We start from the raw sequence: 15,460 nt of genomic DNA, 5'->3' as shown, positions 1-15,460 counted from the left end.
AAAAGCACAGATTCCTTCATGACATGATGCTGTAGAGAGACGTCAGAGACCTCGTCACCGAGACCTCGTCACGAGACGTCAGAGACCTGGTCACGAGACCTCGTCAACGGGACCTCATTGAGTCAGAGTTTGGTGTTGAGGTTTTTATTTTCAGCATTAACAAATGTTTGGTGTTATTTGGGTGTTCATGCTTGAGGACACTGACTTGAGTTCCCGGGCGTCCTTCAGAAGGTCATGGGCCGTCCTGGCGTGATCCTCCAGGTTCTCCAGGCTGTCCTGGAGGCTACTGGTGTTGAACAGCAGATTGTTGATGTCATTGATCAGTGATCGGGTCTGATACGGGGATCTCGGCAGCTTGATGTCCAGAACAGCGCGGGCCATTTTCTCTATGTCCTCTGGAGGAACCTTCTCGTCTGTAAGGGAGGACAGGATTACTGAAGATATCAGAGAACTCCTCACCTGTAAACTGAGGACAATGCTGACCATCACACTGACCTATCAGGTAGTCTCTGACGCGCTGGAGGAGCGCCTTGGTTATATCTTTCTCTCTCTGGAGGGAGTCGATGTTGCTGTTGATCTGGTCCTGGAGGTCTTTGGCCTTTCTTCTGGTGAGCTGAGCCTCCCGTGTGGCATCATCGATCTGACAGAGAACACATGGTTAGAACTGTGACTCAGTAGGCGGGCGTAAAGTGACCAGAAACAGATCTTCTGTTGATCTTAAACTAACGGTGATGATGTCCTGTTTACTAGGTGGATCTAGATGTTGCAGCCTTAGCTTCCAGTGCGTTGGATCATCAGGGTCGCTGCGTCTGAGCCGGACCAGTTCATCCTCTCATCAGGCCAGGCTGATCCTCAGTCTAGTCCTGGGAAACCTGACCTTTCTAAGCCCCCCCGACCTTCTCCAGAACTCATGTTACGGATAAACTCCCCTTCTGACCCAGTTCTGGTCTGACCCAGTTCTGGTCTGATCCAGACTGCTTGCCTCATGCTTCAGGTTAGAAGACGTGTTTTCTGGACGTGTGAACCTGCCTTGGTGTTGGCGTCTTGCAGGGCCTTTGGCAGTGTGCTGAGTTTGTCCTTCACTCCCTCTGCCGTCTCTGAAGCTTCCTGACTGACAGGAAACGCTCCGTCGCAGTTTGGGCCGCCACATTTCCTTCCCCCAAGGTCCAGAGCACACAGAGCGCCTCCACATCCTGAGCACCCGTCGGGACCTGATGCGCCGCAGACCTGCACACAAAACAGGGGAAACACACAGGGTATAGCACAGGAAACAGAGCACAGGAAACACAACACAGGAAACACAACTCAGGAAACACAACTCAGGAAACACAGCACAGGAAACACAGGAAACACAACTCAGGAAACACAACACAGGAAACACAACACAGGAAACACAACACAGGAAACACAACACAGGAAACACAGCACAGGAAACACAACTCAGGAAACACAACACAGGAAACACAACTCAGGAAACACAACACAGGAAACACAACTCAGGAAACACAGCACAGGAAACACAGCACAGGAAACACAGCACAGGAAACACAGCACAGGAAACACAACTCAGGAAACACAACTCAGGAAACACAACTCAGGAAACACAGGAAACACAACTCAGGAAACACAGCACAGGAAACACAGCACAGGAAACACAGCACAGGAAACACAACTCAGGAAACACAACTCAGGAAACACAACACAGGAAACACAACTCAGGAAACACAACTCAGGAAACAGAGGAAACACAACTCAGGAAACACAGCACAGGAAACACAACACAGGAAACACAGCACAGGAAACACAGCACAGGAAACACAGCACAGGAAACACAGCACAGGAAACACAACTCAGGAAACACAACACAGGAAACACAACACAGGAAACACAGGAAACACAGCACAGGAAACACAGCACAGGAAACACAACTCAGGAAACACAACACAGGAAACACAACTCAGGAAACACAACACAGGAAACACAACACAGGAAACACAGGAAACACAACTCAGGAAACACAACACAGGAAACACAACACAGGAAACACAGGAAACACAGCACAGGAAACACAACTCAGGAAACACAGCACAGGAAACACAGGAAACACAACACAGGAAACACAACACAGGAAACACAACTCAGGAAACACAACACAGGAAACACAACACAGGAAACACAGCACAGGAAACACAGCACAGGAAACACAACACAGGAAACACAACTCAGGAAACACAGCACAGGAAACACAACTCAGGAAACACAGCACAGGAAACACAACTCAGGAAACACAGCACAGGAAACACAACTCAGGAAACACAACACAGGAAACACAACTCAGGAAACACAGCACAGGAAACACAACTCAGGAAACACAACACAGGAAACACAACTCAGGAAACACAGCACAGGAAACACAACTCAGGAAACACAGCACAGGAAACACAACTCAGGAAACACAACTCAGGAAACACAGCACAGGAAACACAACTCAGGAAACACAACACAGGAAACACAACTCAGGAAACACAACACAGGAAACACAACTCAGGAAACACAGCACAGGAAACACAGGAAACACAACACAGGAAACACAACACAGGAAACACAACTCAGGAAACACAGCACAGGAAACACAGGAAACACAACTCAGGAAACACAACACAGGAAACACAACACAGGAAACACAACACAGGAAACACAACTCAGGAAACACAGCACAGGAAACACAGGAAACACAACACAGGAAACACAACACAGGAAACACAGCACAGGAAACACAACTCAGGAAACACAACTCAGGAAACACAACTCAGGAAACACAGGAAACACAACTCAGGAAACACAACACAGGAAACACAGCACAGGAAACACAACTCAGGAAACACAGCACAGGAAACACAACTCAGGAAACACAACTCAGGAAACACAACTCAGGAAACACAACTCAGGAAACACAGCACAGGAAACACAGGAAACACAACACAGGAAACACAACACAGGAAACACAGCACAGGAAACACAACTCAGGAAACACAACTCAGGAAACACAACACAGGAAACACAGGAAACACAACACAGGAAACACAACACAGGAAACACAGCACAGGAAACACAACTCAGGAAACACAACTCAGGAAACACAACTCAGGAAACACAGCACAGGAAACACAACACAGGAAACACAACACAGGAAACACAGCACAGGAAACACAGGAAACACAACACAGGAAACACAACACAGGAAACATAACACAGGAAACACAACTCAGGAAACACAGCACAGGAAACACAGGAAACACAACACAAGAAACACAACTCAGGAAACACAGGAAACACAACACAGGAAACACAGCACAGGAAACGGGGCATGAAGAAGCTCAGGTTACAGGGGTTACTCCCCCTTTGGGTGAGGTCAGTGTGACTCACCCTCCGGTTGAGGTCTCCCACCCTCAGATCCAGGACCCTCCTCTCCAGCGGCTCCAAGTCTGATCGGCTGCAGGTGCTCAGTCGGCGCTTCACTTCCTGTCTGGTGTCCATGGATTCCTCCACAGCTGTGATGGCCTTTCTCACCTTCTTCTCGTCCAATATGAAGGCCCTGTGCTGGTTCTGGATCTCATCCAGCAGCCCTGGACCGGAGAGAGAGTAGATGTTAGTGATCTCTAATGGAAGAGATGAACACAGGAACAGGAAGTAGATCTCTAATCTGGACGAGGGGTAAATACCCTCCTCGTCCTCCATGTCTCCGGCGCTCTGATCCGTGAAGGTTTTATCCTTCAGGTTGTTCAGCAGCTTCTTGAACTCCAGACCAATGTTGTCCAGCTCTGTGTGGAGGAGAGCGGATGTGTCCATCAGGATCCGGTTCTGGTCCAGACCGTCCTGCAGCTTCCTATGAGGAAAGAGATGGGAGGGATATCAGAGGGTCAGTGAAGGCCTCATGGAGCTCTCTCTAACAGAGATATCAGAGGGTCAGTGAAGGCCTCATGGAGCTCTCTCTAACAGGGATATCAGAGGGTCAGTGAAGGCCTCATGGAGCTCTCTGTAACAGGGATATCGGAGGGTCAGTGAAGGCCTCATGGAGCTCTCTCTAACAGGGATATCAGAGAGTCAGTGAAGGCCTCATGGAGCTCTCTGTAACAGGGATATCAGAGGGTCAGTGAAGGCCTCATGGAGCTCTCTCACAGGGATATCCGAGGGTCAGTGAAGGCCTCATGGAGCTCTCTCTCACAGGGATATCAGAGGGTCAGTGAAGGCCTCATGGAGCTCTCTCTAACAGGGATATCAGATGGTCAGTGAAGGCCTCATGGAGCTCTCTCTCACAGGGATATCAGAGGGTCAGTGAAGGCCTCATGGAGCTCTCTCTAACAGGGATATCAGAGGGTCAGTGAAGGCCTCATGGAGCTCTCTCTCACAGGGATATCAGAGGGTCAGTGAAGGCCTCATGGAGCTCTCTCTAACAGGGATATCAGAGGGTCAGTGAAGGCCTCATGGAGCTCTCTCACAGGGATATCCGAGGGTCAGTGAAGGCCTCATGGAGCTCTCTCTCACAGGGATATCAGAGGGTCAGTGAAGGCCTCATGGAGCTCTCTTTCACAGGGATATCAGAGGGTCAGTGAAGGCCTCATGGAGCTCTCTCTAACAGGGATATCAGAGGGTCAGTGAAGGCCTCATGGAGCTCTCTTTCACAGGGATATCAGAGGGTCAGTGAAGGCCTCATGGAGCTCTCTCTAACAGGGATATCAGAGGGTCAGTGAAGGCCTCATGGAGCTCTCTCTCACAGGGATATCAGAGGGTCAGTGAAGGCCTCATGGAGCTCTCTCTCACAGGGATATCAGAGGGTCAGTGAAGGCCTCATGGACCAGTTGGATGTTTGCTCTAACATACAGTGCGACTGAAAGCTGTGTTCCTGCTGCAGAACTTCTCAATCCTCTGAAGAGGAAGTTGCTCTGTTCCTACATTAGAGATGGATTCCACTTTCTTTATGACTTCATAAAATATAACAAAAGACAAACGTTGTCCATGAACCATCTTTCAGTTTCTCTCCACACCTGCTAGTGTTTGTAAGCTAACGTACCCGACCCTCGCTCTCAGGTGCTCCACCTGCTCCACCCTGGATGGGGCGTCGCCCGTCAGGTTGCCGAGGAGATGCAGCGCCGCCTGCAACTGCAGCATCCGTTGCTCGGGGCGACCGCCTGTGGGCCGCTGGTTGTCATGGAAAGGGATGAAGCGCCTCATGGTGTGAGCGGCGCGCTGCACGTCCTCCACCTGCTGCGCCCACAGCGCTCTGCAGGTGTGGCACGGAGCGCAGAGCGGGAACGCAGAGTACCCCGAGGAACACTCATCACAGAAGATCCCCGAGACCCCCTCCCTGCAGAGGCACTCTCCGGTCTCAGGGTCGCAGGACGGGGGCTCCGTGCCCTCCAGGTTACAGTCGCACGCTGACAACAAGAGGACACGTGTCAGAATGACATCACTAACTGTTGTTAAGAGCCTCAGACCCTCAGGAAGGGCTGGAGGGTCCCAGAAACCCGGCTGAAGACTCCGGGTGATTCTCCGTCAGAGCTATTATTATCATTATTATTCTAGTATTGCTTCTGTTCTAATCCATGCAAAGCACTTTGTGTCTTTGTTTTGAAAAGTGCTGCATTAGTAAAGTTATTATTGAATAAGCCCCCCCCCCCCCCCCTCAGTTATGATATTAATAATAATAATAATAATAATACATTGCATTTCAAAGCGCTTTTCCAGGTGCTCAAAGACGCTTTACAGTGGTGATAAAACATGATAAAATAGAATTTAAAAGTTATTAAAACAAGATAAAATAACATTTAAAAGTTATTAAAACAGCAATACAGCATAATTCACAGATTAAAAGCCAGTCTGAAGAGGTGGGTTTTGGTCAGTGTTTTGAAAGTGGGGGGGTCAGTGCAGTCTCTGATGTGTTGTGGGAGGGAGTTCCAGAGGGTGGGGGCAGGGATGGAGAAGGCTCTATCCCCCCAGGTTCGGAGCTTGGTTTTCTTGGGGATAGAGAGGAGGTTCGCTTCTGATGAGCGAAGGCTGCGGGAAGGGGTGTAGTGGTGGATCAGGTCAGAGAGGTAGGGGGGAGCCTGGTTATTGAGAACTTTGTGTGTGAGCAGAAGGATTTTGAAGTGTATTCGTTGACGAACAGGGAGCCAGTGCAGGTTTTGAAGGACGGGGGTGATGTGGTCTCTGGAGCGGGTGTGGGTGAGGAGGCGGGCAGCGCAGTTCTGGATGTATTGTAGTTTATTTAGGATTTTGGATGATGAACCATACAGGATGCTGTTGCAGTAGTCCAGTCTTGAAGTGACAAATGCGTGGATGAGGGTTTCAGCAGCCGGGAAGGTGAGTGAGGGGCGGAGGCGGGCAATGTTTTTCAGATGGAAGAAGGCAGTCCTGGTGATGTGGTTTGTGTGTTTGTCAAATTTGAGCTGGCTGTCAAAGATTACTCCAAGGTTGCGAATGTGAGGACCAATGACGTGTCACTCCGGGGGGGGGGGGAACCATCACTGTTAGAAAGAGCATTGTGGGATGATGACTCAGGACTCGGTTCTGATTGGATGTAACCATGACTTAGTTTTAAATATGGAGGGTTCTGGTGGGACTCGGAAACCCTTTCCACGACTCAGGACTGATTATTCTTCTCTTTCCAAATCAGGAGCTTCATCCATAAACCGATGAGAGCGGTCTGGACATTAACAGATAGTAACACATGTTATTACAAGCTTATCAGTAAGGAAGAAGTCATTGGTTATATAAGATGTTTGTTTACACGCCTGCTGATGGTCTTAAAACAGCCTGGGGGGGGGGGGGGGGGGGGGGGGGGGGATCTGGCTTCCATCCGGACAGGAAGACTACGTGTGATGAGACCCTAACCCAGTACACAGACTGCATGAACCCCCAGCTGCTCAGTGTAAATATGATCCTATGTGCTCTTCAAAATGCTTCAAATGTAAAAAATAACTGGTTCATACAGTCGTCTTATTTTGTACCGGTAGACCCATATCCCTGGACCCCCTTTTAATCCTGACTCCAGCACACTCTGAGGACCGCTTCACATTATCACACTGACTGGTGTTCAGATGGTTTGAAAACAGATGTTGTCTTAGAACTGATCCCATGTTCATCAAATAATGGAACAGAATAAGGATCCGTGTCTCTGAGAGCCGGCAGGTTCTGTTTCCAAAGATAACTGAGCGCAGAAGGAAGGACTGGATGAGATGTGGGTCGTGGTCTACACTCACAGAAGGATGAGATGTGGGTCGTGGTCTACACTCACAGAAGGATGAGATGTGGGTCGTGGTCTACACACACAGAAGGATGAGATGTGGGTCGTGGTCTACACTCACAGAAGGATGAGATGTGGGTCAGGGTCTACACTCACAGAAGGATGAGATGTGGGTCGTGGTCTACACTCACAGAAGGATGAGATGTGGGTCGTGGTCTACACTCACAGAAGGATGAGATGTGGGTCAGGGTCTACACTCACAGAAGGATGAGATGTGGGTCGTGGTCTACACTCACAGAAGGATGAGATGTGGGTCAGGGTCTACACTCACAGAAACACTGCAGGTCCGGATTCCCAAAGTGGTTTTCTCCACATACGTCACACTGTCTTCCTCCGAACTCAGCATGGCACGGACACTGCCCCGTCACCTGAACACATCACGCGTCATTGTGAGTTAACATTCAAGAAGCAGTCATTTCTGCACTCAAAACCCACCTGTTCAACACTGCATTCAACCACTGACCCCCCCCCCACCTGTTCGACACTGCATTCAACCACTGACCCCCCCCCCACCTGTTCAACACTGCATTCAACCACTGACCCCCCCCCCCCCACCTGTTCAACACTGCATTCAACCACTGACCCCCCCCCCACCTGTTCAACACTGCATTCAACCACTGACCCCTCCCCCCCCACCTGTTCAACACTGCATTCAACCACTGACCCCTCCCCCACACCTGTTCAACACTGCATTCAACCACTGACCCCTCCCCCCCCACCTGTTCAACACTGCATTCAACCACTGATCCCCCCCCCCCACCTGTTCAACACTGCATTCAACCACTGACCCCTCCCCCCCACCTGTTCAACACTGCATTCAACCACTGACCCCCCTCCCCACCTGTTCAACACTGCATTCAACCACTGATCCCCCCCCCCACCTGTTCAACACTGCATTCAACCACTGTGTGCATCTGGACCCGGTGACGACATTACCTATTGATGCAGCAACCACTGTAAGTTATATTCTTGTTTAATTAGACTTCTTTGTTTCATTTATTCGACTCTGTATAAATTGTTATTGTAGCTTTAACGGCTAAATCGCGTTTGAGAGATTTTAAATCTCAGATCTGCTCAGGCGAAACCTGCTTTACAGGTCTCAGCACTCAAGCCTGCATTAATATAGGCACGGCCAGTCTATTGTCGCCCATCAGCTGTAGATAGTTAACTAATTAGAGGGCCGTGGCCCTACAGCTGTGAGAACTGAGCAATCAGGCGTCCATTTCGGGTAGCTCTTTCCTGGAGCGTCAGCTTCAGCGTCAGACAGCCGGAGACTGACAAAGACATTGGAGTCCTGCGGGAGTAAGACTGACAAAGACATTGGAGTCCTGCGGGAGTAAGACTGACAAAGACATTGGAGTCCTGCGGGAGTCACGAGGGAGGCAAAGAGGAGGCAAATCCTACTCTGATCGAGCTGGTGTCTTATTTCTCTTTTCTTTAGTTTTCTAACCCCTCATGCTATAATCATGTGTATTTTCTCTATTCCTGTTCATGTGTCTTCTCGCAATTATCACTGGCCCCGTGTATCTCCTAATCGATATAACCAGCCTGCTCTCGTCTGTCCCACGTGCTCCACTGAGATCCAACATCTAGTTTCTGGCGGCCTGTTGAACTGCCAGTCAGCTGTTCCTAAGGCTGACTTCATCTCTGGCTACGCCTCCCTGCAGTCTCTGGATTTCCTTGCTCTCACTGAGACCTGGATTACTCCATCCAACACATCCACCCCAGCAGCTCTCTCCACTGCATATTCCTTCTCCCATACACCCAGACCCACTGGCAGAGGAGGTGGCACTGGTCTCCTGCTCTCTCCCAAATGGAGCTTTTCCCTCTTCAAGCTACCTAACTTCACTCCTTCCACCTTTGAATTCCATGCCGTCACAGTAACCCATCCTATACAGTTAACCATTGTTGTTCTCTACCGTCCACCAGGCGCCTTGGGGGACTTCTTGGAGGAATTAGATAATCTCCTCTCACTCATCCCTGAAACTGGCCCTCCCGCTGTACTTCTCTGAGACTTCAACCTCCAGACGGGGAAGATAGACAAATTAACATATCTGTTAACCGCCTTTGCTTTCTCACTGTCTCCGTCCCCACCGACTCATAAAGCTGGCAATGTCCTTGATCTCATATTCTCAAGGAACTGCGCTACTTCTAACCTCTCTGTAAACCCGCTCCACACATCCGATCACTTCTTCATTTCATTCTCTCTATCCCTTTCCAAACATAACAAACTAATCTCTTCTCATCCTGTACTTGTCCGCCGTAACCTTCGCTCCCTCTCCCCCTCTACCTTTGCCTCGTCGGTGCTCTCAGCCCTCCCTTCCTCTGATTCGTTCCATCTCCTGCCTCCAAACTCTGCTGCAGAAACTCTCCTCTCTCCTCTCTCATCCACTCTGGACTCGCTCTGTCCTCTCACATCTCGGCAGGCTCGTCAGTCCCCTCCTGCTCCCTGGCTAAATGATGCACTGCGTGCTAATAGAACCGTCCTTAGGGCAGCAGAGCGGAAATGGTGGAAATCCAAACACCGTGACGACCTCCTAACCTATCAGGCTCTCCTCTCCTCTTTCTCTGCTTCCATCTCTCAGGCAAAAAGCACTTTCTTTCAAGAACTTTCTTAAGATCCAATCTTCCTATTCCAATCCTAAACAACTATTTTCCATCTTCTCCACCCTCTTGGACCCTCCAAAAGCTCCTCCCCCCCTCCTCACTTCTGTCAAGCGACTTTGTTACCCACTTTGAAAAAAAGGTTGATGATATTCGCTCTTCTTTTTCTGACTCACCTTAACTCCCCGCTGGGTCACCAGACCCTCCTTCCACCAACACACTAACCTCCTTTTCCCCTCTCTCTCCAAGTGAGGTTCTTACCCTCATTACCTCTGCCCGCCCTACCACCTGTCCTCTGGACCCTATCCCTTCAAACCTCCTTCAGACTATCGCTCAAGGAGGCAAGAGTAAACCCTCTCCTAAAGAAACCCCCTCTCAACCCGTCTGATGTTATAAACTACAGGCCTGTTTCTCTCCTCCCGTTCCTGTCTAAATCACTTGAACGCGCTGTCTTTAAACAACTCTCCTGTTATCTCAATCAGAACAACCTTCTGGATCCACACCAGTCTGGTTTCAAGGCAGGTCACTCCACAGAAACTGCTCTCATTGCTGTCACGGAGGAACTGCACACTGCCAAAACTGCATCCCTCTCCTCTGTCATCATCCTATTGGACCTGTCTGCTGCATTCGACACGGTGAATCATCAGATCCTCCTTCGCACTCTCCAAAAACTTGGAGTTTCAGGCTCTGCACTTTCCCTCCTCATCTCATACCTGAAAGACCGTACCTACAGGGTGACTTGGAGAGGGTCTGAGTCCGACCCTTGTCAATTAACTACGGGGGTCCCTCAGGGCTCTGTTCTTGGTCCCCTCCTCTTCTCCCTGTATACAAACTCGCTCGGATCAGTCATTAGCCCGCATGGTTTTTCTTACCACTGCTACGCTGATGACACCCAATTAATTCTGTCCTTTCCCCGCTCAGAGACCCAGGTCGTTGCACGCATCTCTGCTTGTCTAGCTGACATCTCTCAGTGGATGTCTGCTCACCACCTCAAGGTCAACCTTGACAAGACTGAGCTGCTCTTCCTCCCGGGAAAAGATTGTCCCACTCTTGACCTGACAATCAACATCGGCACCTCAGTTGTTTCCCCCCGACTCAGACTGCAAGGAATCTGGGTGTGACCCTAGATAACAACCTGTCCTTCACTGCAAACATTGCTGCTACAAACCCGTTGCTGCAGATACACGCTTTACAACATCAGGAAGATACGTCCCCAGCTGACTCAGAAAGCGACTCAGCTTCTGGTCCAGGCTCTCGTCATCTCACGCCTAGACTACTGCAACTCCCTCCTGGCTGGTCTACCTGCATGTGCCATCCGACCTCTGCAGCTCATCCAGAATGCAGCGGCTCGTCTGGTCTTCAACCTTCCTAAATTCTCCCACACCACTCCGCTCCTCCGCTCCCTTCACTGGCTTCCGGTAACTGCTAGAATCCACTTCAAGACACTGGTACTTGCTTACCATGCTGCGAATGGATCTGGCCCTTCCTACATCCAGGACATGGTTAAACCGTACACCCCAGCGTGTGCACTACGCTCTGCATCACCCAAACGACTCGTTGCGCCCTCGCTGCGAGGGGGACCCAAGTTCCCATCGGTGAAAATACGTGGGTTTGCTGTCCTGGCTCCAAGTTGGTGGAATGAGCTCCCCATTGACATCAGGACGGCAGATAGCTTGCACATCTTCCGGCGCAAACTGAAAACTCATCTCGTTCGACTCCACTTCGAGCGTTAGAACTATTAACGAAGCACTTTTATACTAATAAAGGACTGGCTTACCTAAAGCCAGTTGAGTAGCACTTGAAATGTTTGGCTCTATGAAACCTGATATACTTTATGATTCTGTTTTCTTCAAGGTTGTGTCTTCCTGGTCGAATGTACTTATTGTAAGTCACTTTGGATAAAAGCGTCAGCTAAATGCAATGTAATGTAATGTAATGTAATGATCCCCCCCCCCCCCCCCCCCCCACCTGTTCAACACTGCATTCAACCACTGATCCCCCCCCACCTGTTCAACACTCCATTCAACCACTGATCCCCCCCCCCACCTGTTCAACACTGCATTCAACCACTGATCCCCCCCCCCACCTGTTCAACACTGCATTCAACCACTGATCCCCCCCCCCCACCTGTTCAACACTGCATTCAACCACTGTGTGCATCTGGACCCGGTGACGACATTACCTATTGACGCAGCAACCACTGTAAGTTATATTCTTGTTTAATTAGACTTCTCTGTTTCATTTATTCGACTCTGTATAAATTGTTATTGTAGCTTTAACGGCTAAATCGCGTTTGAGAGATTTTAAATCTCAGATCTGCTCAGGCGAAACCTGCTTTACAGGTCTCAGCACTCAAGCCTGCATTAATATAGGCACGGCCAGTCTATTGTCGCCCATCAGCTGTAGATAGTTAACTAATTAGAGGGCCGTGGCCCTACAGCTGTGAGAACTGAGCAATCAGGCGTCCATTTCGGGTAGCTCTTTCCTGGAGCGTCAGCTTCAGCGTCAGACAGCCGGAGACTGACAAAGACATTGGAGTCCTGCGGGAATAAGACTGACAAAGACATTGGAGTCCTGCGGGAGTAAGACTGACAAAGACATTGGAGTCCTGCGGGAGTCACGAGGGAGGCAAAGAGGAGGCAAATCCTACTCTGATCGAGCTGGTGTCTTATTTCTCTTTTCTTTAGTTTTCTAACCCCTCATGCTATAATCATGTGTATTTTCTCTATTCCTGTTCATGTGTCTTCTCGCAATTATCACTGGCCCCGTGTATCTCCTAATCGATATAACCAGCCTGCTCTCGTCTATCCCACGTGCTCCACTGAGATCCAACATCTAGTTTCTGGCGGCCTGTTGAACTGCCAGTCAGCTGTTCCTAAGGCTGACTTCATCTCTGGCTACGCCTCCCTGCAGTCTCTGGATTTCCTTGCTCTCACTGAGACCTGGATTACTCCATCCAACACATCCACCCCAGCAGCTCTCTCCACTGCATATTCCTTCTCCCATACACCCAGACCCACTGGCAGAGGAGGTGGCACTGGTCTCCTGCTCTCTCCCAAATGGAGCTTTTCCCTCTTCAAGCTACCTAACTTCACTCCTTCCACCTTTGAATTCCATGCCGTCACAGTAACCCATCCTATACAGTTAACCATTGTTGTTCTCTACCGTCCACCAGGCGCCTTGGGGGACTTCTTGGAGGAATTAGATAATCTCCTCTCACTCATCCCTGAAACTGGCCCTCCCGCTGTACTTCTCTGAGACTTCAACCTCCAGACGGGGAAGATAGACAAATTAACATATCTGTTAACCGCCTTTGCTTTCTCACTGTCTCCGTCCCCACCGACTCATAAAGCTGGCAATGTCCTTGATCTCATATTCTCAAGGAACTGCGCTACTTCTAACCTCTCTGTAAACCCGCTCCACACATCCGATCACTTCTTCATTTCATTCTCTCTATCCCTTTCCAAACATAACAAACTAATCTCTTCTCATCCTGTACTTGTCCGCCGTAACCTTCGCTCCCTCTCCCCCTCTACCTTTGCCTCGTCGGTGCTCTCAGCCCTCCCTTCCTCTGATTCGTTCCATCTCCTGCCTCCAAACTCTGCTGCAGAAACTCTCCTCTCTCCTCTCTCATCCACTCTGGACTCGCTCTGTCCTCTCACATCTCGGCAGGCTCGTCAGTCCCCTCCTGCTCCCTGGCTAAATGATGCACTGCGTGCTAATAGAACCGTCCTTAGGGCAGCAGAGCGGAAATGGTGGAAATCCAAACACCGTGACGACCTCCTAACCTATCAGGCTCTCCTCTTTCTCTGCTTCCATCTCTCAGGCAAAAAGCACTTTCTTTCAAGAACTTTCTTAAGATCCAATCTTCCTATTCCAATCCTAAACAACTATTTTCCATCTTCTCCACCCTCTTGGACCCTCCAAAAGCTCCTCCCCCCTCCTCACTTCTGTCAAGCGACTTTGTTACCCACTTTGAAAAAAAGGTTGATGATATTCGCTCTTCTTTTTCTGACTCACCTTAACTCCCCGCTGGGTCACCAGACCCTCCTTCCACCAACACACTAACCTCCTTTTCCCCTCTCTCTCCAAGTGAGGTTCTTACCCTCATTACCTCTGCCCGCCCTACCACCTGTCCTCTGGACCCTATCCCTTCAAACCTCCTTCAGACTATCGCTCAAGGAGGCAAGAGTAAACCCTCTCCTAAAGAAACCCCCTCTCAACCCGTCTGATGTTATAAACTACAGGCCTGTTTCTCTCCTCCCGTTCCTGTCTAAATCACTTGAACGCGCTGTCTTTAAACAACTCTCCTGTTATCTCAATCAGAACAACCTTCTGGATCCACACCAGTCTGGTTTCAAGGCAGGTCACTCCACAGAAACTGCTCTCATTGCTGTCACGGAGGAACTGCACACTGCCAAAACTGCATCCCTCTCCTCTGTCATCATTCTATTGGACCTGTCTGCTGCATTCGACACGGTGAATCATCAGATCCTCCTTCGCACTCCCCAAAAACTTGGAGTTTCAGGCTCTGCACTTTCCCTCCTCACCTCATACCTGAAAGACCGTACCTACAGGGTGACTTGGAGAGGGTCTGAGTCCGACCCTTGTCAATTAACTACGGGGGTCCCTCAGGGCTCTGTTCTTGGTCCCCTCCTCTTCTCCCTGTACACAAACTCGCTCGGATCAGTCATTAGCCCGCATGGTTTTTCTTACCACTGCTACGCTGATGACACCCAATTAATTCTGTCCTTTCCCCGCTCAGAGACCCAGGTCGTTGCACGCATCTCTGCTTGTCTAGCTGACATCTCTCAGTGGATGTCTGCTCACCACCTCAAGGTCAACCTTGACAAGACTGAGCTGCTCTTCCTCCCGGGAAAAGATTGTCCCACTCTTGACCTGACAATCAACATCGGCACCTCAGTTGTTTCCCCGACTCAGACTGCAAGGAATCTGGGTGTGACCCTAGATAACAACCTGTCCTTCACTGCAAACATCGCTGCTACAACCCGTTGCTGCAGATACACGCTTTACAACATCAGGAAGATACGTCCCCAGCTGACTCAGAAAGCGACTCAGCTTCTGGTCCAGGCTCTCGTCATCTCACGCCTAGACTACTGCAACTCCCTCCTGGCTGGTCTACCTGCATGTGCCATCCGACCTCTGCAGCTCATCCAGAATGCAGCGGCTCGTCTGGTCTTCAACCTTCCTAAATTCTCCCACACCACTCCGCTCCTCCGCTCCCTTCACTGGCTTCCGGTAACTGCTAGAATCCACTTCAAGACACTGGTACTTGCTTACCATGCTGCGAATGGATCTGGCCCTTCCTACATCCAGGACATGGTTAAACCGTACACCCCAGCGTGTGCACTACGCTCTGCATCACCCAAACGACTCGTTGCGCCCTCGCTGCGAGGGGGACCCAAGTTCCCATCGGCGAAAACACGTGGGTTTGCTGTCCTGGCTCCAAGATGGTGGAATGAGCTCCCCATTGACATCAGGACGGCAGATAGCTTGCACATCTTCCGGCGCAAACTGAAAACTCATCTCGTT

The 15,460-nt window shown here is 50.0% G+C and overlaps 1 protein-coding gene across 1 annotated transcript in view; it reads right to left on the bottom strand.

The window, feature by feature from the left end:
* LOC117558203 (laminin subunit beta-4-like) overlaps positions 1-15,460 on the bottom strand; it is a gene marked incomplete at its 5' end in the record, with an annotated part of 44,659 nt that overhangs the window by 17,422 nt on the left and 11,777 nt on the right. Inside the window, 7 exon segments of the mRNA XM_034234228.1 lie at positions 206-413; positions 496-640; positions 1,030-1,227; positions 3,427-3,626; positions 3,723-3,886; positions 5,072-5,435; positions 7,575-7,671. Coding sequence (XP_034090119.1) covers positions 206-413; positions 496-640; positions 1,030-1,227; positions 3,427-3,626; positions 3,723-3,886; positions 5,072-5,435; positions 7,575-7,671 — 1,376 coding nt within the window.

The sequence above is a fragment of the Gymnodraco acuticeps genome, unplaced genomic scaffold (assembly GCF_902827175.1).
Source record: "Gymnodraco acuticeps unplaced genomic scaffold, fGymAcu1.1, whole genome shotgun sequence".
Lineage (NCBI taxonomy): Eukaryota > Metazoa > Chordata > Actinopteri > Perciformes > Bathydraconidae > Gymnodraco > Gymnodraco acuticeps.
The sequence above is the reverse complement of the archived record's forward strand: the minus strand, read 5'-3'. Positions and strand labels throughout refer to the sequence as shown.